The sequence below is a fragment of the Osmerus mordax genome, chromosome 15 (assembly GCF_038355195.1).
Source record: "Osmerus mordax isolate fOsmMor3 chromosome 15, fOsmMor3.pri, whole genome shotgun sequence".
Taxonomy (NCBI): Eukaryota; Metazoa; Chordata; class Actinopteri; order Osmeriformes; family Osmeridae; genus Osmerus; species Osmerus mordax.
The window spans coordinates 5,520,936-5,548,841 of NC_090064.1; the positions used below are offsets into that span (position 1 = coordinate 5,520,936).

Below are 27,906 nucleotides of genomic sequence, written 5' to 3' on the forward strand. Positions count from 1 at the left end.
TAGAGTAAGTTTAATGTAAATTGAAGTCACCAACACAGAAAAAACTAAAAAACAAAGTGCACTGGGGAAGTATATATATATATATATATATATCTTCATATATTTTATTTAAACCCACTAAAAAGTTGTCAATACAACTTTTGAATGAAAGGCACAGTAAAATCAGACAATGCTGATATAATACTCAAATGAAAAAATTACAGTACAAAAGCGGACAGTTATTTACGCACATACAAATCTCTCCAACTAGTGAACCAGATGGGGAGTGGTGTACTTTGAGACTAGGGAATATAACAGAACACAACAGAAATACCTGATACAACAAAGGAGATTCAAAAAAATAAAATAATAATAACTGCCAGTAATACCCAATAACAAATCTTTATTGCTTTTCCCAACAAATAGGGTCTATTTTCAACTCCCCATGACTTTGCAAAATAGGCAACATCTGTATTTGCTTCCTTTCTCCTAAATCTTTATTGGGTAAGACGGTTTGTATCGATCTGAAATGATTATTTGTCTATGTTCCTTGAATGGGTTTAGTGCATAGCACTCCATTGTATACCTTCTGGTCTACAGCACAGCGATGGGTGAAATTGGCTAAACAAATATACGGCCATGTGGTAAAAGTTTGAGTTAGATTGCTCGCAATCCATTACCGAATGAGCGTATATTGTGATTATGCTTTAATTTATTGGTTCGCCAAGTGTAAAATCAACCCAAATGCGCTAATTTGCTGCAGATTAAAAAACATAGCACACTTAAAGCTTGATTGCCCAAAGTGATGCTGAGCTGTGAGGACATCTTATTTTTTATTTAACTAAATATTCCAGATCTGTTCAAATGAAAATGCAAGGTCCGGATATCCCGTGCCAGAGAAAGGAAGGGGGGGAAAAATAACCCATATTCATTCAGGATACACACATTCCCTTTTTAAACAGTTGTTAGCAGTAACTGGAAACCCCTATGGGAGAATGAGACAATGTGAGTCATTTATCAATTACAGACAATTAAGAGACTCTGGCACTGCGGAACACTGCAATGGCAATGCACAACCCAGGCTAGGTCTCAGACAAAGACTTCCTTTCAGTGTTTCCTTTGGAGAAAATCCACTGATGACTGGAAAATGCAATTTCTTCAATCTTATTCAGAGTAATAGTCTATTTGTCCATCCAATTATCTAATCCTCTTCAATTGTTTTACCTTATCATACAATGAATCAATTAATGACAATCCGTGTTAGCGCAGGATAGCACACAGGCAAAGATGCTGCTTGAAAGTATTGAGACATGGCCCAGATTCATCTTGGCAAAACCTGGAATTAGTTTCCCCAAAATATTCACTGAATTAGAAAATACAATCAAAATGAAATAAATTGACAACCTGAAAAAACATAGGATCAGTTCGATTTGGTTTATATTTTTTGCCAAAGCCAATCTGGATTAAGGAATATTTTGGGAAAGAAGCCTTGGGGTTTTGCTTAATACTTCCAAGGCTGGCCAGTATGTGAGGGCCCTACTGTACTGACATTCCTATTGATTTCCATTGCAGATTGTGTTCACACTGGGGCTCCTTTGGGCATCTCTAGTGTCGCATAACTGGAGGGATGAGTGTCTGCTTTTCAGCACAGGGAGAAGGAGGGGAAGGCGGATGGGAAGGTAGGGCAAAATAGGGTAAGGTTCCTTAGAGTAACATATAGCCTCTTTGGTATATGCGCATCTGCATTGTTGGACCACCACAGTCCAATCATCGTTCCTTTTCTGTTATCCTATGTACAACTCTCGCTTGCTCTGTCTCTGGTACTACACTTGTTATCCCTGTCTCTCTCTGTCTCCATCTTTCTTTCTCTAACCTCGTGTATAAAAACACTGATTGCCAGACTCCAGGGGAACTGGAAAATCGAGTGATTGATTAGAGTACCAGGAAGTAGGACTTTTATCGCAGTCAAGGGTTTTTCTCGTTACGGCGTGACACTGTTACCGTCTCTCTCTTTCTCTCCCCATTTCCCTCCTCCCTGCTGCGACCAGACGTTTACAGCTGGCCGACTGCAGCAGATTTCAGCTACCTTCCCTTGCAGCGCCCCCTCAGAAAACACCACTGCCGGATGCGAATGTGAGCCTTCGACGATCTGACCTCTCCAACAAAAAGCACAAGAAATATGGGGCAAAAAAAAAGAAACAATCATTTACAAGGTGTAAAGATTCTAATGTCTACAACAAATGTGAATTCCAGAAAGAGACAGACTGGGCCGGCAGACTGATGACTGGTTGAGCAAGCAGAGGCATGAGGCAGTGAAACTGTCTGAGCTGACGTTTTGGACACCCACTGATACGTTAGCCTCGCCTAGTGTCAAAGCTCTGTGAGGAGCTCCTCTGTAACGCTACGTACCCCCTCACTCCAAGGGCTACAAACCTGCCTCTGGAGCAGGGATAGTCCTCTTAGTCCTCTAATTCACGTGCAGCCATGAAATCAAAGTCTAGAGCATGTAAACCAGAGGTGAAACAACGAAAACTGTTCTCCTGGTGCAGTTCTCAAACATTGCGGCCGTGCAAATGGGTAGGAATTCCTCCTGATAGGACAGTGGGGGGAGGCAGGGTTCAAATCTCAGTCAAGGGGTCAGTGGATTGAAACTCCAGGCTAACGCTAACTCTGTTCATTACCTAGCGGTAGCCGACAAGCTAGCGGCTAGCTGGGTGAGGTACTCGCGCAGTTCCTTGGCCGCCTGGAAACGTCCATAGCGCTTTTTGGGGTTGGTGCACTCGTCCAACAGGGCCTCCAGCTGGCCATCTTTGGCTATGTGGGCTGGGGGGTCGTGGAGGAGGCCGCCGGTCGTGCCTCTCCAGGTAGCGTAGCGCGACAGAAGGTTCTGGCACACGGCGTAGTAGTTGTGGTCGACGGTGACGCGCGAGCACAGCGACTCCTTGGAGAAGGACAGGCAGGCCTCCTTGTCGCAGTCCTCGAAGCGGCTCTCGTACCACACGTCATAGCTCTCCGGCTTGTCTGTTGAGGTAGAGGGAGGCAATAGCCAATGGTTAGAACACAGCGAAGAAGAAATGACAGTGTCCTGGTTAAAATCCATTCCTGAAAATACACTCCATATTTCAGATGTCATTGACGATCAAACAAACAATACATGATATGTCACCGTGAATGGCCTATGATACATTTCAATGGTATTTGGTGGGATAATACGAAAAGTGGCCAATTACATCTGGCTGTGTGCGTTTCCTCTCAGAAATGGCAGGTATAGAGGAGTAGAGGAGTAAAAAAAGAGAACAGAGAAAAATAAACTCAATAGATCAAGATGTGACAACTGTTCTAGCTCCTTGGTCTCACAGCCAATTACAGGAAATTCCTCTGGATTCGAAGAGCCGATCACGTAACACAATCTACCATTTCATGGAAGAAAGCAATTTAAACTTAGTTGAAGTTAAAGTGTAGTCGCGTTGGGCACCTATTTAAAAAAAAAACATTTTAACAGACACTCTCGCATGTTGGTTATAGGAAAACTCTTTTGGCAGAAGGGTTACAATTTTAAAAAGGTGGGGTATTTTAAAAGCAGGAAACAAGTTGAGTGTCATGGTAGGGCTCCACCTACCTTAGGGCGTCATTTTGTCAGTGTACGCAAATGTTTTTTTTAGGTGGCAAAGAAAATGTTAACTCACTACTGCGTATGACTTTGCCTGTCTGAGCGACGGTATCAGCATGTGTGTGTGGCCTAGGGAGGGTCGGTTAGAGGTGGCAAAAAAAAGTCGGAATGAGGAAAAAGCTGTTGGTGTTGCATTCAAAAAACAGATCGATAGAAACAATTGTGCGCCTGTAGTTGCCTCTGTGTGTGTGTGAGTGAGTATGAGGGGGGGGGGCCCTGAGGAAGCAAACACATAATCAGTGTATCAGCATTCCTCCGGCCCAGTCAGAACAACTCAATCTAACTTTCACAGCTGCTCCGTCAGCTCTGGGAGCCCCTCCTCCCTCCACTGGTCTCCAAGGTGAACAAGGCCCATCCTGCTCAATCAGTGTTTGAGATGAAGACAGATCTTTCCTCTGCACCCCCCACACATGCGCGCACACACACAATGCTGCGCGCACACACACACACACACACACACACACACACACACACACACACACACACACACACACACACACACACACACGCGCGCGCGCGCGCGCTGCACACCTAATTCTGCTCATACAGGCGCGCACACAGGTGCACACGCGCGGCGCAGGGAAGGCAATTAAGGTTTCAGTCGTCGTCCATGCATCACATATCAACACTGACTGACAGGTGGCATCAGGAGAGTGCCCCATTTTCACAGCACAGTGACTGGCAAAGAAATGTGTGCGTGTCTGTCTAACGTCTACTGAGAAATATACTTATATATGTGTGTAGGGTAGGGGTCATTATCAAGGACAATGATGAGCATCGCAAGGAAGTGCTTTGAGTTGGAGAACAGACAGAAGCCGTGTATATATGCATCTGCTCCCATCACACTTCTCCCTAGTTTGTTTCCCTGACCTCTGAAAGAAAGAAAAAAACTAAGCCTGAACATTTCCAAAGCAAACCTTGTCATTTACAATTCAAATATGTGCTGTAAATACTGGATGAGAAAGTCTGGATAGTCTCTGTTGAGAAACCAAGGACTCTCTGACTACGCCGTCTTCCGCATTCCCGCATTTCTATTGACCACCCAGAGTGGGACTACTGTGTGTGTGTGTGTTCCTACCCTCTGGCATATGGGCTAGAGATATGCTTGATAACCATGCCATGAGCGTTCAAACACGACGCAAGTGTGTGCACGTGCTAGCATGTCTCTCCAAGAACAGACAGCGTTAAACCCTCGAGGAGCACCGAATTCATTTAAATGTCTGTATTAGTGGGCCGCTCTTAACTCCACTGTGTGCCACACTATATTAATATGCAAGAATGGAAGCCGAGAGTGAGAGAGGGACGAGAGAGAGAGAGGGGCGAGAGAGAGAGGGGCGAGAGAGAGAGGGGCGAGAGAGAGAGGGGCGAGAGAGAGAGGGGCGAGAGAGAGAGAGGCGAGAGAGAGAGGGGCGAGAGAGAGAGGGGCGAGAGAGAGAGACGAGAGAGAGAGAGAGACGAGAGAGAGAGAGAGAGAGAGAGAGAGAGAGAGAGAGAGAGAGAGAGAGAGAGAGAGAGAGAGAGAGAGAGAGAGAGAGAGAGAGAGAGAGCCAGACAACGCAATCCCACGTTTGATTTGCAAGTCAAATAAACCTTGGTTTAGACTGATGAGATTCACACTTGGGCCCTCCCGAACTTGGTTTCCGTCGCATTTTTCTGATTGTTGTTCAATGAAATCTGCTACACACATGATTAGCGTTTGTCCGCTCCCCGCTGCCTAGCGTCTGCCACGACGGTGCTGTGACCTCGTATTTATTACGAGGCTCATCTGCCCCCCTCTTCCTGCCTTACGCTGGCGCGGAGTCTCAGCTTCCTGGCTTAAACTCTCAATGGCTGCCGCCGTTAAGCAGCTTGAGAAGGGCAACCGCCAATTTAGCGTCGCACAAAGAGAGTCCCTTTTGCCACCTTCCAGGCAGATGCTAAGCTATAGCTAGCGTAGCACACCGGGGCTTTCCGGCTATTGTGTGAAAATGGCCGATCGACCCACAAACGCGCATACACACAATGGAAATTGAATTCTGTGGGGAGAGTTGTGGGGTATGGAAACGTGTTCAGGAACACACAACCAAGGAAAACAAATAAGCTCAGACGCAAAAACCTGCCGAGCATCAATCTGCTGTTTGCGGGCGACAGACATTGTACTTTGGCCAGCACTTTATCTTTTTGTGTGTTTGTCCCAATATTTCCCCCCTATCTGTCTCTGTCTCAGACACACGCAGAGAAGCTCATATCTGTCACAGCACAGTGGCACCTCTCCCCCACCGACACATATGGTTTATCATTTTAATAGGATTTCAACAGGGAGGGGGGACACATCTGTGGCCTTTCCCCTGCCACGGCAGAGCATTCAAAGAAGAGGGAGGCTAGGGTTGGGGAGAGCAGAACCTGGCAACCCGACACCTGTGTTTTAAAGATATGTTGTCCTCCCTTTATACAGAGCTAGCTCGGCTATCTTTGGATTATCAGTTATGTTTTAAAGTGGGGTGGGGGGGACTGGGGCAAAGTTACTGTAGCTATCTGGAGAAGGATCTGGGCTTTGCCTTGGCGTTGACATGCATCTTTGTCATACAAAAAAACAAAAGGTGATACAAAACAGTTTCCTTAGGACATATGAGGCCTGGGATTTCCAGCTTGCATAAAACCTAAACCACACACTGTTAGGTGGCACGCAAAAAGTGAAGAAAAAATACAATGGCGACTGCAATAAGGGAGTCAGCTGGCTGAGCGGTTAGGGAATCGGGCTATTAATCAGAAGGTTGCTGGTTCGATTCCCAGCCGTGTAAAATGACGTGTCCTTGGGCAAGGCATTTCAGCCTACTTGCCTCGGGGGGAATGTCCCTGTACTTACTGTAAATCGCGTGTCTGCTAAATGGAAATGAACATGCTGATCTCTGTGTGAGATGTTCACTGTTTAAAGGAAGTGGTTGGCTAATGTAGCGTGGCCTGGCTGCGACTCAGCAGAAAAGTCCCTGCCGCTGGTCTGGCAATGGGTGAGAAGCCCGTCAGGGGAGACAGAAGGTTGGGGTAATGACAAGGATGGAAAAATAGCACAGCAAAACAACTGGGTACATGCACACACGAAGCGGTTGTCATAGAGACAGGACCGAGGACACAAAACAGGCAGGCAAGTAAGCAAGTGTGCGCACCCCCTCACACACACACACACACACACACACAAAACCACCTTATCACACCCGCCGCACCAACATTCCCGATTCCCAACACTCACCAACCGTTACCGCAGTGTGCGTGTGAACAAAAACTCACTCTGTTTGATCAGCCTCTTGTCGGCCACCAGAACGTTCTCGGCGTCCACCACAATGACCTTGCCATCCCGGGGCCCCCACCGCAAAGTTGTCAAAGCTGACGTCCAGCAGGTAGAGGGCGAACTCAAAGTCGTTGTTGGTCAGCTGCTCGGCGATGTCCATCAGCTGGCGTGCCAGGTCCACCCTCTTCTCCCAGGGGGCATTGTAGAAGCTCCACAGCTCCTCACCGACGTAGTTGACCGCCACCACGCGCCCGCACGCTCCCAGGTACTTGGCGAAAGGCCAGCCCTCGTCAGACGGAAAACTCTGGAAGGGGAACAAAGAGGAGTTTTTTCTGTTTGAAACTTGAGAAGAAAGGTGTGTTTGTGTATGTGTGTGTGTGGGGCAGAGCCTCCCTAAAGGGAAAGTTGCAGGCTGTGGGGAGATTAGAAGAGATGAGCAGAGCAAAGGAGAGTGGGAGACACTGTTTTGACTGTTGGATATCGTTTGTTTACATGTACATTTAGTCATTTATGTATAGGCAGCACTGATTGAAAGAATAGGGAGATAGTAAGGTATGATGGGGAAAAAAAAGAAAGTCTAGAGCTGGAAATTGCTGGAATAAAAATAAACCTGGCTTTTCCCTTTTGCAACGCAACATACTTGTGAGAGTTGTGTCTAGCTATTGCTATAAGGGATTGTGTTTCATAAAGAGTAAGCCATATCAGCACAATGTCAACAACCCAATAAGCCATTCTCACAGATACTGGATTATAAGTGTTTGGAGTGGTATGAGTCGATTAGTTCTAAAATGAATTAGCATGGTAAGATAATGTGTAGTCATGGTAGTCACTGGTAGGTAAATTAACTGCAGCAGAGTTGTTGCTGGTTTCAACCAACGGATTTCCATGCAATAAAAGTTCACGGGGGAAGACCTCAGGAAGCTGTACTACAACGTACTGTAGCAAGCACAGCTGTTTTGCTATTGCTAATCTATCTTTGTTACACATCCCTTAAGGTATTTCAATTTCAACCATAGGTTGTAATGGTGTGACAGGCAAGCACATAGGCTATGACTGAGCGAGCGAGCACACGCTCTCTCTCTCTCACACACACACACACACGACACAAATGAGGCAAGTGTGAGGCAGCTGTAGTTGGTGAACTGTCCAGGCCTCTAAGGAACGAGCTATATCTCATTACTGCTCTGCCTCTCCCTCTCTTGCGCTCTCTCGCTCTCACTCTCTCTCTCTTACTGCTCCTCCACCCCACAGTCTCTTCCTGTCTCACCAATTCTATCTTCAGACATCCCTCTGCAACTCTCCCTCCTTCCTTCAGCCTCTCTTCCCCTTTCTCCCACGCTCAGCCTGTTTCTTGGCCAAACAACTTCAAGCGAGAAAGAGGGTGAAGAAAAAGAAAAAAAACTGATGTTGAAGTGAAGAAAAAGAGAACTCCCCTTTTACCCCAGACTTTTGCTGTAAACTAGGCAGTCTATTACAGTCATCTCTATGCCACATCTTCCCTTAATGGATGTTCATGTTCCAACATACATAACTGCGACAGCCTCCAGCCTCCCTCTACCTCCGTATCCCTGTCTCTCAGCCTTAAAAGTTAACAGGACTAAAGTAAAAGAGTCCCTCGCCTTCCTGAATCCGGATAACCCCCGCTGATAAGCGACAAAGACACACCTAGCCATGCAGGTGAAGTGTGAACAACAGCGAACGTTGCTTCTCGCCTTACCGCTGTGGAAATCTGATACCCCCTGGCACTCGTCCTTTTCAATTTGCGTGGATAACATGTTCAAATATGTATGAGGGGGCTTACGCTGTTGAAATTTTCATATGATACAAATTATTTAAAAACATTACACTTCAGGTGAACCCCCTCCAGTGTCTCCAAGCAGAATGTCTGCAGCGTACGGAATAAAAAGATGGTTGAGCATGCCATGTTGGATTGTGGGTATCAGGTAATGGACGGAGAGAGCGCTTAACGTGTAATTGCTCAGCAAAACGGACGATTAGCGTATCTGGCGTTTCTCTGGTTCTCCTATACTCCTTCTTTGTTGGAGGTTAAGTAGTTTTGCTTGCGATACTCTAATCATTTAACCCGTTCCTAAACTCGGATGCATGCATGGCCTACGCCAACCATAACTGGTGCTGGAGAGTGACTCAGCAAAACAAGTTAGGCTATAGAGTTCTATTACACTGTGGAATGGGATGAAATAAGCCAAATAAAAAAAGAACATGCCTTTGAAAGTTCAGAATCAACTATGCAAACCCATAACATAAAACTGACAAGCTAACCTTTCTATTCAGTTTCCCCCTGTCAAATAGACTAGAATTTCCCTTCTTTTTCCCACACCGCCTGTCATTAAATCTCCATTTAAATCCAATTGTAAAAAACAGGGTGACCTCCCCGTCGGAGATAAGAAGCTAAACGGAACTGAATGAACAGCAGAGGACACAGGCAGGCTGAGTGTAGGCTAGCGATGTCAAGGCTGACTCCCTGAGGTGACTCAATCAATGAGGGGCCAGACAGAGTCTGCTTTCCTAAGTAGCACTCTTTAACTTCCAGAAACTACTCTCCCTACTTCTCAGTCCCTCGACTGTTTGTCCGGCCACCGCACTTTGGTGTGTCCCAAATATATGTAACCTCCCTCCTTGGACGCTGTTACAAAAGTGTATGTCTGAGTTGAACTTTCTGGGTACTTTCCAAGTCCGATCTTGATCTTTGCGCGCGTGATCCCAAACTTTGCTTGGCGCGTCTTAAATGTCAGTGACCCAAGGCCGTAATCATAATATATATCCCCCCAATATTCAAATCTGGTCAAAATGTCCCCCCCCCCAATATATTGATATAAAAATATAAATGTGCTACGCTAGGACAGGCAACCACGCACGCTGTCCGAAATGATCATAACAAAATTAATTCTTTCCCCCCCAATGTTGACTCCATGGCTACGGCCTTGCAGTGACCGTGTGCTTTTCACGCAGTCTTCTCCACACTCCCGATGCAGTCATTTTTAACCCGTGACTCAACAGGAGAAAAGAGATGAAAAATGTGCTGTTGTGTTGTTGCCTTTACGTGACGACAGTGAATTCGACAGGACACGAATCCTCTTAGGAGTATTTGGACCCAGCCCTAGGTTTTTGTTAAGCAGGATTACAGACTTTACAGGCTAAATATTTGAAATGGCTTCATACTTCCCTCGGTTCATTTAGGACGATTAATTTTAAACTCGAGATTATGTCGGACATCCCTATTAAGGACTGGTGCCTCAGACCTTATCTCTTATTACTGTCAGCAAATCTAAACAGGTTTTGGTGTGCTGACAAAGGTTTGCTTGCCAACCCAATGGCTCAACCTGCTTTGTCAAATACCCCACTCCCTGAAGAAATCGAAGGGGAGAGAAAGAGAGATACCGTAGACTTACCCCTTACACAAACAGTGTGTTAGCAGGCCTCTTACATAATAACGTTGTCTAGCTGTCTGATTTAGGGTGCCTTTTTTCTCCTGTCATGTCTTCATCTTGGCTTTGGACTGCTTTGGCAACACTGTATAAAAAATGTCACGCCAAGAAAGCTGATGAGTAGCTAGAGAAGTGTACAAGATAATGAGCGTTCGTATACATGTGAGAGAGAAAGAGATCCATTCCCTTCCAGTCTCTCTCCGTCCACTCCAGCAAACACAAGGGGGGGGGAGAGAGGAGGGGAGAGAGAGTGCGGTTGAGAGACGAGGGGAGAGAGAGAGAGTGTGGTTGAGAGAAGACGGGAGTGAGGTTGAGAGATGAGGAGAGGGTAAGAGACACCCTAAGGCTACTTTCTGACACTTTCATCATGAGGATGCCTCTGCCGTCACGTCCAACCGCCTGGCCCTATGTCTGTGCCTGTTACGTGGTCCTCAAAAACAGTTGTCAATCCCACTACCATTAACCTGGAGTGGAGTCAGGTGGCCCGGCCGTGTCAAATGACGTTGTGTCCTTGGGCAAGGCACTTCTCCCTACTTGCCTCGGGGAAATGTCCCTGTACTTACTGTAATTCGCTCTGGATAAGAGCGTCTGCTAAATGACTAAATGTGTAACCTGATCAAAACATTACAATATCTTTTTGAACATGGCGTAATTATTAAGTGGTGGATGTATTGTCGTATTCGCTGAAGTTGAATTTCTCTTTACTAGTCTTTTCACAAGCCTTTCAATACTGTCAAATTCCCTCAAGTCCCTCAACATATTTGAGAAAAAGAGACTTTACCTCCTTGACAACTACAATATTGTCAAGCAGATAATACTTATTTCAAATTTGGAAGTTCTTTTGAAAGGAAAATGTAGGCCTCCTGGCAAAACTGAGCTGTTACGAGCTATTGAACAGGATTTTGGGCACCAAACCACTTGAAAAGAACAACACCTACAGTGGGGGTAGATAAATGCCTGGTGCGACCGACCAATCATTTTTCCCTTCGCTCTACTAAGCGGTAACTCTGGTGAAGTCATTAACGTCCGCAATGAGGCGTTGACAAGGTGAAATAAATTGGAAAGCCTTATATTACATCCATTGCACTTTGTCACGGAATAGACCTAGAAGAGAGACGTGTGGCGACGGAGAGCTTCACACTTCGGTTAAAACGGTTTGCTCAGTTCTTGAAATCCTCTTCAGATACACATCAGTGTGTTCAAAGTATGTGTGTGTGTGTGTGTATACGCGTGTTTGAGCGTGTCTACAAGTGTGCATATTAGTCTCAGACAACAAGGGTAGTGATACCTATTCCCAATCTCCTTCAACCTCTGGGCTGTGGGGCATTCAGAAATGCTGGGGGAGCACAATTGGCAATGACACGTCTCAGAGACTTTCACTGCTTTTCTGGGTCTGGGAGAATTCCCTGCTCTTGTCACTTGATAAAGAGCGTTTCTCCCCTGCTTAGGAAATGTATAATGTATCAAACCCCACTGTCAGAGCCATCTGTTAAAATTGTTCACGCATTATGATTTCATGGCACAGAATTGAAATGACACAACCGAGTCATCTATCTATATCTAGAGAGGAAACATCAAATAAATGACTATCGCAAGTGATGGGGTTGTAATGACCATCTATTGCGGTAAATTAAAAGTCTAATCAATCAATCATACTCTTGATGTAAACAATGAAGACACACACACACACACGTGCACACACACGCTTGTGCAAGCCAGGACGCACACACTTACACACAACGCCCCAGTCCCTCCAGAGGGAGGATTTGAGTGGTCTGAAATGAAACAGGGCCACAGACAAATGGGCAGCCTCCAGAGGAGGGGATGAAACGAGTGGAGCGAGAGGCACAGGAACACACACCTGCGTCCTGACATCTGTCGACAAAGGAATGCCCTTCTGCAGAACACACTCAGAGGAGAGTCTGTGTAGGCCTTTAAAGTGTCTCTGACTATATGCATCTGTGTGTGTCCCTGTCTGTGTGTGTGTGTTTATACGAGCACATGTAGGACTAGTGTGTACATAATGTGAGTATTTTCGTGTGGGGAAGATGAATACTTGAAATTGTAGCCATCCAAGGTCGGGGAAAACCATTTGTGAGGCAAATCAACACAATCAGGAACCACGACACAGCTTGGAAAGCAAGCCTTGAAAGAGACTGGTGGTTTCAGCGTCACACACACACACGATTGCGTTGATGCACGTGTACATGTACATTAAAATGTTGAAAGAAGACCAAGAGCCCCACATCCCGCAACCACAGCCACTTCCCTCTCATTACACACAATGGGAATTAGCAGCTAGCCGCCAGAACGTTTCATGTGCGCGGCTAGCATTTCCCCGTTAAAAGGTGCCGGCTGGGCGTGACTAAATTCCCGGCATTTTCCAGCCCTCATCAAAAGACTTGGGCTCGACAACAGACGCGTCCAGGCAGGCATGCAGGCAGACAGGTAGGCCGTTCAACAGGAAGCAGGTTCTAAGATGGGAGTGCAAAAAGCCGTGATGTGCGCACCCACACCCACACAAATACAAACACATCACCGTGCAGCCCAACAAACACTTCATCCGCTAACCTTTACCCATGCTACGTAGTCTGACGAACCTGCTCAGTTAACCACAAGGCTTGAATAGTCAGAAAGTGGGAGAGAGAAAGAGAGAGAGATTGGGAGACAGGCAGAGAGACAGGCAGAGATAGACAGAACGTGGAAGAGGGCGAGTACCCCCTGCTCGGCCTCTAAACGCCTGGCCTTTTCTCTCCTGCCTGTTTGTTGACCTTGTGTCTGGAGGGTTCATGACAAAGCCCGTCTGGCATTTTGCAGCCTATTTAAGTTTAAAGGCCCCAGCCAGCCCCCAGCAAGAACTGCAGCCCCCACAGGGGAGAACAGCTAACTCCACTTTTCTGGAAGATATCACCTCCCTGTCTCCCTCTCCGTCTCTTTTTTCTTTTACCCTTGTGCCAACCCCCCGCCATACCCCCCCCCCAGCGAGACATGACGGAGGGAGTCTCTGTTCTCTGTTCCAGACGTGTGACTCAGGAAGTGGCTAGTCTGAGTGCCGTGGTAGGAGAGTCAGAGAGAGGGAAAAGCAGAGAGACGGAGAAGCAGAGAGAGAGAGAGAGAGAGAGAGAGGGAGAAGCAGAGAGAGAGAGAGGGAGAAGCAGAGAGAGAGAGAGGGAGAAGCAGAGAGAGAGAGAGAGAGAGAGAGAGAGAGAGAGAGAGAGAGAGAGAGAGAGAGAGAGAGAGAGAGAGAGAGAGAGAGAGAGAGAGAGAGAGAGGTAAATGCACGCATTCGGTGCCCTGGTATTTCCGTGCCCTTGCATTCACAGGCTTCCGAGTCAAGGTGCTTGCGGACACCCAAAGGTATCCGTTTGTTTGTGTGCGACGGAGAGGGAGGGAGGGATGAGGCGAGACATGAATTGAAAAGACGGACAAAGCATGTGGACGGTTGACAGAAAGTGATGGTGGGAGAACAAGCACGAGAAAGGGAGAGCGGAGAGAAAGAAACATTCAGCTTCCACACAGTTCCCCTATTGACAGAAATGGGTTACAGAGGAGGAGAGCAGAAAGCAGATGCAGCGCGGTCTCAGAGGAGAGAATGAGAGCAGGATGAGAAATGAGAGATGCGGGATGCTGGAGCTCCTTCCCGAGTTGCACTGGCAGCTACTTGAGACCCTGGGCCAGGCGCCTTTTTAAGCCGCGGTGCACCGGGGCCACCTCATAAATCCCTGTTGATAGTAGAAGGAAGCGGTATTAATTCATCCAAGAGGGTCTTTGGGTCGCAGTTGACTCTCTGCGTAGGTGGCATCGCTGGCCGCCGGGGTAGAGGAGACGAGTTTGGTCCTGAGACCTGAGAGGTTGTGGGTTTGAGTCCCGGAACCTCTTGATAGGCAGGAGGGGGGGGGGGTAAGCTAGCCTACACTTTGGCATAGGTGCAAGTCGCTAAAAATATGTTTCCCATCAGCCTTTGCACACTGGAACAGCAAAAATGTGACACCTTATGCCTGATCCTTCCCCCTATTTTCTCTTCCGCAAACTAGGTAGAGGACATTGTAAGGCAGACGAGATTTACAGCAGGTCAACGCATGTGATGTGGCTTTGGTCCTCATTGTAGGCTCAGCTAGCCGATCCAGGGGACTACAAAGAGAGGGCTTTATAGCGCTCGGGAAACAGAAGCTAACTGAAATACATTATTGGGTCCTCTTGGGATTGAAGTGCTGTTGAGAGGCATTCTGGGATAGTTGGACACAATGGCGTAAAGGAAGGATGCAAGGGGTGAGGAAGAGAGAAAGAGGGAGGGAAATGGAGGAGGTCGGGGGTGGGGGGGCTACTGAAACAGCAGAAAGAGCCACGGGCATTTACCTAACCAAACACAGCTGCCTGGTGTTCTGGCTTTTGGGTGTGTGTGTGCGTGTGTCCATGGTGTGTGTGTGCAGAGAGGATTAGGGTGGCGCGAGCTGGCTCATTCAAAATGGGAAGAAAACACACCACAAGGGCTCTGGCTGGTGCTACCAGCACACACACACCCACCCACACACTCTCTCTTCTCCCACGTCCGTCCCCCCCCCTTTCTGTTTCCACTAGGGCCTCTAACCAACCAGGGGAGGGCCGGCCAAAAAAGGAAAAAAAAGAAAAGGGGAGACGGGCACCAGATAACACCCTGTCTTATCCTAACAGGATTCAATCTGAGCACAAAGGCCTCAAAGAATAATGAAAGGGGGTTTGGGAGCACTTGAGGCCGGTTAAGCGGCCGTACACAAGCCCTCTCTCTCGTGGGCCAAGCATGTCTGAAATCCCCCAGGCCACGAGAAACAAAAGATTTTAATCAGAGACCAGCAACTTAAATCAGTGTTTACCAATGGAGCTAGGCCACCGATTAGGCCCAGCCTGCTGCAGGCAGATGGGCGGGTAGGAGAGAGAGAGAGGGGGGGGGGGGGGGGGGCGTTGGCCTGGGTTTGGAGAGCGAGCGGTCATATCACTGAGAAAAGAAAACCAATCAACGGGCAATCTCCCATTTAGAGATGTGACCTAGAAATCTTGGCGTCTGAGATTTCCATCGATTTGCTATGGGACTGCTTTTTGTAAACGGGTGAAACATTATATTAAATTAAGCAGACGCTCATTAAGTCAGCAAGCTTTTAAGAAAGCAAACAAGCGAGCCAGTGTGTTTGTTCAAATCTCGACGAGTGTTTATTTTCTAGTTCGCGTGAGAACAACACCAATGTTCAGGGGGGGGGGGGGGGAAGAAGAAATCTACGGAGGATAAGCCGGGGGTCGTGTCGAGGAGGCGATGCAAACAGCTTTCCCGGTTCCGTTTTTTTTTTCTCTTTTATTTCTCTCTTTCTCCTCTGCATCTTGATATCATTCATCTCATGTACAACAACAAGTTCCTGAAGTAGGAAAGTCAGCAAGGAAACGCTTCTGCGTAACGCTATCTCGGGTGTCAGGTGAACCCCTCGCGGTTAGGGGGTTCGACCGGGGGAGGGGTGTGGTGAGGGAGGAGGGGCCGTGAGGGGGGCGTTTTGTCTCCAGAGTGCAGATTTTCCCTCGTCTAGAAGAGGATGAGTGCACCCTTGACTTGAGTCGACCCCACGGGCCTGTCACGTCCTATTCTTGGCTTGGCTGAGCACACAGAGAGAGAGGAGGCGCGGGTGGTGGGTGCAGTGGTAGTCACATGCTGCTGGCTAACTAGCCCCCAAAACCCGACGGTACGGATGCAGAAGGGGATAAATCGGGCTAATTTAAGTCTGGGGCCTGACATGACCAGAGGCAGGATAGTCTATTAAACATGACCATCATCTGATGCATGAGTGACTCGGCAAGCCGGGGGATAACCAACAGACGAAAATGTAATTTCCAAGAAAGTTTCCCTTCAAATGGCGAGTAGGAGGGGAAAAGGGGATGCTTGATGAAACATCTGTTGTGAGCCAATGAGGAGGAAAGGAGCCCAACAGATGGGGAACGTTATCGAATGTGACAGGGAGCGTTCTCGACACTGGTCTGTATCAATAATTTAAAACCACAAATAATGCGGCTCGTGTGGGAAGAGAAACTTCTGCGCAAACGGACACAACAGAACACAAGAGACACTGTCTTTCTGTACAGGTCAGCATTTGAAAACAACCCCGGCAGACAAGACATAAATGGACGTGTAGGCCCTCCCGATGCCTCACAAGGTTTTCCTTGTTCGGCTGCTTTCGTTTTGTCGTTCAAAAAAACGTTTGCTCCCAAAAGCTAAACAGTATTCTATGTGGGTGGGGGTGTTGGTGGTGAGGGGTAGGGAATAGAAGAGAGGGGGGAAGTGAGCTTCCATTCCACGGGTGAAGAGAAAACGCATCGTGGGCCAAGCCCAAAACAACACTGCGGACTGTTTCCACTGACAGAGAGAGTCTGGTTTCTTAGACAGACGAAGCAGGCCGATTTACTGCCTGCGGCTTCAAAGACAAAACAGAAGCTGTTTTCTGGTGCTGCTCACAGTGAGCAGTGTACAGGACTATTAGCCACATTGTTCCACTATGAGGCAAATGGAGGGAGAGAGGGGGAGGGAATAGCAGGAGAGAGAGAGATACAGAAAGAGAGAGAGAGAGAGATGAATCTAGGATGACACTGGGAAGTCTATTTCGAAGAAGGGACATCAGTGGAGTGTGCTTAAAGTGAGACAAATGGAAAAGAGAAAACATGCACCGTAGACCGCACATACCGTAGACCACTGGAACGGACAAAAAGGCCTACTTTCAACATAATAACTAAGACAAATGACTACATCCAGCAGAAGTAACGTGTTATCAGATTCAACAGTCTAACACTATTTTTTACAACGCCATGAGCGTCAAGCCCATCTGTGGTCTTCCTGCTGCTTGGAGCAAAATGGAAAGCCTCGCCCTTGCCTCTACTGTGGCTGGAAGACAGGTGGAAGCGTACAGTAGCACTGTTCATATTGTGAGCAATCTCCAAAGACATCATTAATTCTGTATGGTCTAGTGCAGTTAGTTGCTAACCTTCTCTCACATCCGGTCTCCAGGTCTCTTTGCAAATTTTCTCCTGATCATTTTATTCATTTGATTCTGGCCAGGGGAATAGTGCAAGGCACTTAAATACCCTTTCGGTGCCTATAAAGCAGATCCTTGACACATTTACAGTAATTTCAGATTCCACTTTACCCACAATCCAATGCGGCTGTCTCTTCACCAGGTCCACTGTTCCTGGACCCAAATGTTCCTGCCTATAGTTCACAAGTTCAGGACCATTTCAATAATTCATGAGTCCCTGCAAACACACATTGTGGGTTCAGAAGGAGGGGGAAGGTGTGTGTATGTGCGCCTGTGTCGTTGTGTCATGCAGGTAGCAAGTGTGTCAGCAGAGCAAGGGAGATGATTCACCCGAACCTTTGAACACAGGCATAATAATACAGAATTATCTGGTTTGTGGAGCGGACAAGAGAGGGGGAAGAGAAGAGAAGGACAGAGAGAGAAAGAGATACAAGAGTAATAGAGTGAAAGAAAGATGGATAGAAAGAGAGAATGAAAGAAAGAGGATGAGAAAGACCACACAAGGCTAATCAGATTGTATAGATTGGGTGGACTAAAGGTCTGATCTTGCCTTTTGTCCTCCCAAATGCCGGAGGTGTTGGGGGCTTTGTGAGGGATTGGAGGTCAGTGCAGATATTGAATGTCTGCATAGGCCCACCCCATTGTTGATCTGACCTCTCACGAGACACGGTCATTGCCAAATGAAATTGCAATTGATTGTCTGCTGGTAAATCCGACCCAGGAAAAGGAGGTGGAAAGTTGGGATATTATATAAATGACTTCCATCTTAGTTGACACAAAAGAGGAAGGAATGACAAGTGATGACATATTGACTCAAGGTCACTGGAAAACACGAAACAACATAAACATGGATTTATGTGTCAATTGATTCACTACTAAGTACAGTTTGTCTGTTGTGACCCTTCCAGTCTTTACATCTCAAAGTACTCCACTTCTCTTGCCTAAAATTATTCAAGGATGTCATGGGCAGGAGACAGTTATGAAAAAAAAAAAAAACACTACAGACTATTCACAGACAGTCCTAAATTATTCACGACTGCCCTAAATACACTGTCACATACGCAACATGGACAAATTCCTCAACTTTGGTGAAAGGCCACTACACTCAAAAACCAGTTTTCTACCCGTATGGGTGTTTTCCGATTAAGATGGTACAGGCACTCGGGTAGGGCTTTTAAGATGGATGAGGGCCTTCTATCTGTAGCAGAGGGAGGAACAGACGGCTTCCCACCCTGTAATTTACTGAGGGCTCGGCCAGCCTACTCCCAGGCCTGATCCACTGACAACTCCCATTCTTCTGGAAGCCGTACCGAGGGCACAGGCTTCCACCAAATCATAAACCCTCACCAGTCTGCCTTCGATGCCTGAGGCAGAAGTTCAAGGTGCAGATAAGTCCATTCCGAGCAGTTGTTTCCAATCTGTAGCTAAATGGTGGCTGACGAATAAACAGCTTTTAGCTTCCGTGAGTGTCTGCTGAAAACTCTTATTCAGGGATATTGTGTCAGAGAAGACCAGAAATAAGCTAACCGTAGAAAGTATCAAAAGTGGAGAGATGATATGGCTAGAAACCTCACATGCTGATTATAAGCTTCCCCCCCCAAAAAAAGGGAGTTCAATTGTAGTCTCCTGAAAACCTTCAAACCACATCCTATCCACATCCTATCAGTTTGTTGTATCAAAAAACCCACTGAGAGAGAGGGTAGCTGTGAGTGTATCTACCTGTAGAACCAGCGGCTCCGGGTTGAAAGCAAGGGTCATGAGCAGCTGCATCCTCTCTGTGTCCTTGAGGTTCTTCAGCAAGAAGCTTCCTGAGTCTTTGGTCTCGGCGTAGCGCCTCACCACCCGGTCCAGCAGCCTCTGGGAGGGGCAGTGCACCAGGTCCGACCATCCCTCCACCACATCCGGAGTTAGGAGTCTCACGTCGCCGTTGAGCCGGGCAAACTCTGTCTTGTACATGGCCTGTATGAGGTCGCATCGCGGCCGGCCCGTGGCCCGTTTGCAGATCTTCTGGTCGATGTCAGCCAGCTCCTGGTTGGAGCCCAGGCGTTTGAGCACCACGCGGCGCGTTCCCTCGCGCGGCTCACCGTACTGGGCAAAGTAAACGTTCTTGACGTTGAAGACGTCCAGGAATCTGAGGCGGCCCCAGGTCTCGAAGGACACCTGGCCGTTCATGAACTTGCGGCACCAGCTGGTGCCGAAGCACGCCGGGCACTTGTTGAGATTGATGAAGCGCCGGTCGGTGAGCTCGTTCTTCTGGAAGGAGGCAAACAGGCTGTGGGTGTTCATGAGCAGGACCACAAACAGCCCCACCACCAACAGGAGCTTCAGACAGCGGTAGAGGCGGCCCAGCTTGAGAGGCAGGAAACGCAGCATGTTTAGAGGAAAGGGTGGGGGGAGGGGAAGGTAATTTAGGGTGAGGGGGGTAGTAGTGTTGAGAGCAGTTGGTTGGGGAGGGGGGGGGGGGGCTACAGCCTCACTTCTTTTCCATCATGATGAACTGGGGGGGAGGGGGGAGGGGGTGGCGTCTTAGAGGAGCGACTGGCAGGGCCTAGGTTGGCACAGGGGCCCTGTGCCAGGTTCTGGCAAAGGCCTGTGAGTCATGTTCCCCCCTTGGTCTGTCTCTGGAACCCTCGACAAGCAGGCTCCAAATCTGCTGAGAAAAAGGGAGAGAACATTACACCGGGATACAAGGAAAAATATACATTTCACAAGAGTTGAGACATGGAATATGGCCCTTTTGCTTCCCGAATAACCTTTGAGAAATACTCATTTTTCCATTGTTGGACCCAACTTAACTTCCAGTGGCTACATACATCTCACATAAAACAAAGAGGTACTTTCTGTGGCACATTAAATTATTTCAAAAAGTATAATTGCTCGGATCGTTTGAGCGAATACATTACTTTGTGAGGAGGAACGATGCTATAAAAATTTGGTACCAGCTCCCTCTTTCTTTAGGAAATAACTTCTTACAGCCCTCCTGCTAAATATATATATATATAAAAATAAAAGGATAAAAATAAAAGGATGAAAAAGTGAGACGTAAAGTGACAGAAATGTAACTACAGAGCTGATGACGACTTCCTTTCTTTGTTACCAATAAATTTGGCTGATGATCCACTGAAAGTTCTGTCCATTGGCTATCTCTGGCCCTGTCTGTCCAGTACAGTGTTCATTTTAGGACATCCTCAGATCTCAGACTGAAGTGTCAGACTCAAACGAAAAGGCATCAGGTCTTGGACCAAAAGTCGTCAGACTCAGGCGAAACGGCATCAGAGTAGCCTAAAACCTCTGTCATCTTCAGACAAAACAGCATTGTGTCTCGGAAAAAACGGCCTCGGACCAAAAGTCGTCAGTCTCAGACGAAACGGCATCAGCTGAAACGGCTTCAAATCAAACGGCCTCAGACAAAACTTTGTCAGAAAAAAAGTTGTCAGAGATATAAGGGAGTTGTTGACTAGCTTTCCGAATTAGGTAAAATAGATAGCAGTTTTTACAGTGAATACCGCTGTGGTGTTGTTTCTGTTAAATGGTACAGCAAGCAAACTTATTTGAGATATAATACAAAATAGTTGTTTTCTGCAAGCTAGTTGACTTGTGTAAAGTAAACCCATGTTTAGTCCTCCGGTTGGCATGGATACTACTACAAACAAACTGTGTTAGAAAGTGAAGTAATGCAATTTACATTTTTATGAACATTTAAAATGAATGCCTCCACTTGTCGCTAACCTAACTTCGCTAGCTAGTCAAACATAACAAACTAGCAGAAGGTCTGTGATAGTACACATATTTTTCATTTGAATCGTTTCCTTTATGGTATACGTTAATGGCGATTGCTTTACAGCCACAGAGTAAGCCTAGCAATTCTGAAATAGCTATTTTACATTGAAACTGTGCATAGCCCTAGGTAGGAATAAAATTTTACAGATTAATTATTTAAATTTACCCACAGAATTTATGGACTGAAGCATCTCGAGCTGTTATTGCAGCTGTACTCAGCCTGTTATTGTGCCATTGAGCCTCTAATATTTTGGCTTCTGGACAATGCTGTCTGACAACTTTTTTTCTGACAAAGTTTTGTCTGAGGCTGACAGAGGTTTTTTCTGTGGCCGTTTGGTTTGAAGCCGTTTCAACTGATGCTGTTTCGCCTGAAACTGACGACTTTTGGTCTGAGACCTGATGCCTTTTCGTTTGAGTCTGACACTTGAGTCTGAGATCTGAGGATGTCCTAAAATGAACACCATAGTACGGTCCAGAAGTGTTTCGTTTGAATCATTCAATGGAAATGTGTTATAAAATATATATATATAATTTCCTGTAATGGTGCTAAAATTATAGATGCATAGCCCATCTCTGCATATTGGTTCCCTCTTCAATTGGAAGAACCCCAGTGTGCATTATACAGAGAATCATGCTGAGGAAGTTTAACCTTTGATCAGAGTTGCCTGGTTGGTTTTAATCTTGCTTTGAAGTTGTCTCTCTGAAAATGGCTGGTGTCACTAAAGGGCGGCAAAAAAGCTTTTTTTTATTTGAGACAGACACAGAGGAAGAGATTCTCCAAAGGCATGGTGTGAATGCATCTGTTACTCTGGTTCACGTAGGGAGTCAGTCAGGCAGAGTCAGGGGAAATGAATGCAACACAGGGGAGTTAGAGAGGGTTTAGCAGAGCAATGCCAGGGCAACACAATTCCCTAACAAAAGCTTTCAACCACCTGGGTTGACTTTAGAGGCATGTTGCACCACCCTGATCTGCTAAGTAGCGCTGAGACTTTACACTTAGAAGTCTCTTTTGTGAGCCAGACAATGGCTTTGACCGTGCAAATTGGCAGTCCTCAATTAGCGCTAATTTCGACATGCCCATTATGGCTGACTGTTGAGGGCCCAGCTGAGGAGTAAAGCTAAACTCGAATCATCGCAAGTGTTGACTGTTGCCTTGCGCTCAAAGCGTCATGGCCGACATCTGAAGTGACATGGGGACCTCTTTGCAGAGCAGCGCTCTGTAAATGGTGGAGTGGCCGAAGAACATGACTGAGAACAAGACGAGCAGATGTACACACACGTCAATGTTTCACACCTCACTCCTGATGCCAAGAAGAACACCACTGAAATCACTGCATATTAATGCGATGGGGGATGTGAAAGCTTCACCAAGCTCTGGACCTGAAGCTCTTCTCTGCAAATGCAGCAAACCGAAACTACTTTCGTAGGATTACTGAAACCAAATTAACAATTGGAGAAGTGACACAAACTGAGCCTCTTTGCTTTCTGCATGGCCAGTAGATTTGCTTCCATAACAAGTGGTACCTGCGGTATTTCTCATTTGCAACTTTCCCAATTTATATTTCATGGACCACATTACATCTCATTGCGCAAGCTAATTGGCAAAACTCAAGATTCAGGTGAAAGCACATGAAAACCTTGCCTAAAGCGAAAAGCTCATAAACCAATATTTTGATCATCCATTACACCCTCCCTGCCCCTCCAGAGTAAAATGAGAAAAGTAAAAAGTAAGCAGGACAGGCCAGACAAGTGCATTGCATTCACATTCAACAGGCAGTGGGGGAAAACAGGAAGAGTGCGTGGAGCCAGACTCAAAGGTGTGAGCAAGGGACAAAATGATGGCTCTGCGGTAAAAAAAAACGTATAGAAGAAGCACATAGGACGTCTTTCTCACAACTATGGCAGGAGTGAACGGAGCCGGATTTTGTTCATGGTCTCAGGAGAACACTTGAACATCCCTGGCACGATACGACCTCCATTCGATGAGCCGTTTAGCATCCGACACCGGCAGCACCACGTATCACAGGGTGACACTGGCCCCGATCAGGGGGCGAGGAGATGTGGGTCGAGCTGGGATCTCAGGCTGAGAGAGCAGAAGTGATCTCCTGCCTTGTCTGAGGAGATGATACAAATCCACCCTGACCCTCTCTGGAACCGACCGCTGAGAGTCAGGGCAGGCTGGAACAAGCCCTGGAACTGCTCCGGCGTCCCAGTAGTAATGAGATGCATTGGCTGAGGCTCCTACAGATTAGCACCAGGCTTGGCTCTCGCTCTTTACCTGCCTGCTCTCAGAGGGACGTGTCAGGCATCAGTTACCTAAGGAGGACCACCTGTATGGCGGGAATGATCTTACTAATCACTGGGGCTTACATGGGGAAATTGCTCTACGGTTTTGGTGGAGAGGGGGAGGAAGAGGGGGGTCAGATCCTTTGAATACCTCAAATGTAGAGCATGAAGTGCGTACGGTCGGTGTGCGCGACTCCTGCTGCTCCGTGACCTCTTTGACCTCGGGGCGGATTAGACCTGCTCAAGCTGTCGACGTGTGAATTCAACAGGCCGAGTCACGGTGAGCACCCACAGCGAGCTGCGGGGCCAAGCGACAAAGGAAAACTGAAGCAAAGCTTCTTTCTCGAGTTGCACTGCCATAACTTCAGCAAAAGAATAGAAGAAAAGAAAATTGAGAAAAAGTCCTGGTTCCTGTTGTTTCTGTTTGGAGTGTGCACACAATTACTTAGACAGGGTATCATGCAATAAACTAAGTGGGTGTCTCTGGTAAAGTAGCCTTCTAGCATTTCGGCATGGACAAGGTTCAGCGCTAGCCCTTGATTACATCCAGACGTAGCTCATTCCGATACAGATGTGCTGGGCCCTAATACAACTGCAGTGAAACTAAAACAAGTAATGTTTTTCCTTCGGGCCAACATCATTCTGCCCACAGGAACGTGTGTTTAAAATTAGGCATCCCAAGGCCTCCGTGCATGTCAGTCCCCTTTAATGCAGGGAAGGGCGCAGGCAGGCATCCCAAACTGTGTGTGTGTGTGTGTGTGTGTGTGTGGGGGGGGGGGGGGGGGGGGGGGGGGGGTTATGAGCCCTCACATTAGTGTGCTCTACTCAGGGAAAGCCCTGTTTGGAGTGAGCGCCAAATTACCTCTCATCAGGAAGAGAGGCTGCCAAAAAGTGATGAATAAAAGTTTCTCCAAGGCACACTCGCACAGTCTGTAAAGTAGTCCGAAGACGAGGAGCCGTGATTCTAAGGGGGACAAGGGGGGGAGACAGGGGGGGGGCTGTCTCCTCATGCATGGGAGCCGAGTGTCACATTCGGCGTGCTCAAAGTTTTGGCAGATGTTAAGAGCCGCAAATTGGCTCATTACTGAGACGGAAAAGACATGAGGCTGTGCGATGGGCCCCACACTGCTTTGAAAACAAATGACAAAAGAGTGAGACGACAGAGCAGGTGTGAAATGACACCCTGAAGAAGAGAAAAAACGTTAAAAAGTAACGTTTTTAACAAATGATGATGAAATGATGTGGATGGGGAAAGTGGGTGTAAAAAGATAACATTTGTATTTTTTTTACTTCAACAGCCCTCTGCACCACTCTGATCATTTAAGTCTGTTGGATCAGATAATACCCAAATCAGTTCTGGGCTACTCCCAAGCTCACTATCCCTATCAGTACCTGAGGCTAACCCTCATTATTATATAATAAGAGTCAAGCCAGAGGTGAACATGCTTAATGAATTTAATTGGTTGTGCACACAACCAATTAAATATGTGAAATAGGGCAATATAGTGTAATAGAAAATTACGACAAAAAGAGAGAAAGGGCAACAGACATACTGCCCAAGAGATAGTGAGACAAAGAACAAAAAATTGTGAGAGAAAGGGGGAGAGGGAACTAATGAGAGGTAGCATTGCGTCTATAAAATAAACACAAGGACAAGAAGGAAGAGAGAACAGGAATGGAGGGACGGAGGATGGAGAGATCCATCGATTCGCCGGAAGGTGCTGAAGCAAACTGTGTTGTCCACGTCTGAATGAGTAGCGTATTCACTGCTGCAGTCATTTTCTGACATCTCACAATGCACAGGGCCCCTCTCACGGTCTACCCTCCATTGCAGTGAGAGGTTAGAGCTGGAAAGAAGAACTACAGTTGCCAAGGTTATCGACTGGGGGAGTCAATAATGTTTGATCACAAAAACATTCATCCACAGCCAGGATGCCTCCGCAGGACGAAAGCGCAGACAATGATGGATGGACACAAACGACAGGAACACACACGCGACTAATGGAAAATTGAGTCCTCCAAATATGAACACCAATTAGCCGCAAACCCAAACGTTCTTCTATTTATCTCAGGCTAGAACGGAATGCTAACAGATTTAATGAGGATGTCAATGCAGCCGTATTTGTTCCAAACTGCGGCAAGTCACTTGAGAAGTCACTTTAAATGTGTGTGTGTTTGTGTGTGTGTGCGCGTCTGTGTGTTTTGGGAAGGTTACTTATACAAAGTGATCGTTCATATTGGGTCCAACTTCAGACAATGACTACAATTGAGATAACAAATATTAGTAAATTAGATAGGACTTCAGAGCTTATGTCCGCATCAAGACTACCACAAAATCTGCCATACAATTGAATTGCAAATTTGTATGAAAACCCCCTCAGCCCAGACACAAGACAGCTTTGGTCTTGTAAATTAAGTGCATAGGAATATCTAAAAAAAAGAAAAATCCCACTTAATCAAGAACTATGTTCCATACCAAGGATACAATAAAATGTTAACCTGAAGTGAAATCCAAAAGTGAAATGTGAATGTCCAAACAGGAGGACTAACCTACACTCTTCCTATGGTTCCTTTTACAGGAACTTGGCTTTGTCCCATGCAGCAAGTTTTAACACTAGTTAATTCTAGAGTTGACTGAGCACATGAATGTATTTTCATAGTTCTGCAGACACTCAACCCAACTGTTGGTGTCCTGTAAAGCAGGTATTGTACGTTTGTGGTTCATTGAACTGTTAAGGCCAATATGAAAACACTTCTGAAAATACAATGCTGCGCTTCCAGCTACAAAGCAAAAATTGTAACCCATCTCTGTTTACTTTAAAGTCAACATTGCATGAACTCTCAAGTTGTTGTTACAGCAATTGCACACTGGCCTGAGGTATGCATACTAGTTGAACATTCTGTTTTTATAGTTGGTTTATGTTTGTCTGTTCTGATCTCTGGTACTGTGTCATGACTGTCAACTGCCCAATTTTTGGTAATGATTATATCATCAATAACTTACAAATATATTCCAGTGACCTAGTGAACTTATGAGTATGTGATGTCAAAAATTAATATCCAACAAACATTAACCTATATAATGAATACATTCCTTTGACCACTCGAATGTGTGCTCAGTAGTATGTGTTTTGTATACTTCTTCTGATTGATGGAAATTTGATCTGTCTGTAAGAGATTAATATTTTTGTGTGTGTGGTCCGTGTCAGTTTGTTAGTGAGTGCGTGTGCATGCCACGCACAAACACACACACTGAAAGATTAATGCAAAGATCATATTCATAATATGAGGTCAGCACTGTGGAATCCCATTACTTTGTTTCCAGGGTCTGAAAACTGTGCCAAGAAATTTGAAACCAATACAAGGTTGTTTTTGTACTGGTCTTTTAAAACAAGTTCAGTCCACATATTTCACCTTAGGCTAAAGTTGGCAACAATGGGTAAAAATATATCTTTCTACAAATATACCTGCAAAATATACCTATGCCAATGCAGTTGCCATCAAAAAGCTTCTTGAGTGTGAATGTGAATAAAGGTTGACTATTGCGAACCACAAAATGCCTTGCCGTGTTGAGTAGTTTACTAGTATAGTTGGGGCTTGTGCATAGTTGGTGTTCTCGCTGGTACAGGCAAGCTGCTTGGATGCCCATTTTCTCATATTGAGTTACATAGCCCTAGTCTACACACATTCACCAAGTAGGCAAGATACTAACAAAATGGCAAAGACAATAACCAAACAGATGGATCCCACATGCTTTGTTGCCAAATTGAAATAATCAATGTTGAAGTCAACGTAAGCTTCGAATACAAACACATAGTAAGAACTGTCAAACAAACCTGTGTGACTTTCTTCACTCCATTTCCGTGCAATGCTTGGTGCTGACTTGTCTCATTCTTTAAAGTTGCGTTTACTTACGAGGCGAGGGATGGTTACTTTGTATCACAAGCGGCAAAATCAAAAGACAAAAGAAGCGTGTATCCCACAGCACGATTAATATCCCTTATCAAGAAAACTCAAACGAGCTCTCCGATTCAATTCCTAGCTCCTATTCAAACTAGCCAGTTAGCCTAGCTTGTGAAATAAACAGTTGTGATGTCGGCTCTTAACTCTTCATCTACCGGATATTTCCGATTGAATGCTGCGATTATTATCACAAATAAATATATCGATATTGTGCATTGGTATCCATGTACATCCGATAAGGTTCGGGCTCTCCTCGGTTAAACTAACGGAGCATTATTTTCTCTCGTCTATCTGTAGCTCACTCGTCTTCAACACCACAATGGATTTTCTATTCGGACTTTTTTTTTTCCAACATAGAGAGATTAGTGTTTGCGACATCGTCGTTGGTTTACGATAATGGTTGCTAGGCAGTTGCTATACGCTTGACTCGTCTACTCCGCCCCCTACAAATATTAGCCTACTATAGATTGAGCT

General features: G+C 46.2%; 1 protein-coding gene across 1 annotated transcript; it reads right to left on the reverse strand.

The window, feature by feature from the left end:
- dipk2ab (divergent protein kinase domain 2Ab) lies at positions 1 to 27,707 on the reverse strand. The gene is given in 5 exon segments (XM_067252147.1): positions 1 to 3,000; positions 6,914 to 6,989; positions 6,991 to 7,218; positions 19,123 to 20,053; positions 27,306 to 27,707. Coding segments are annotated over 4 exon segments (1,302 nt in total). The 5' UTR covers positions 19,777 to 20,053; positions 27,306 to 27,707; the 3' UTR covers positions 1 to 2,656.
- Between the last annotated feature and the right edge of the window lie 199 nt (positions 27,708 to 27,906).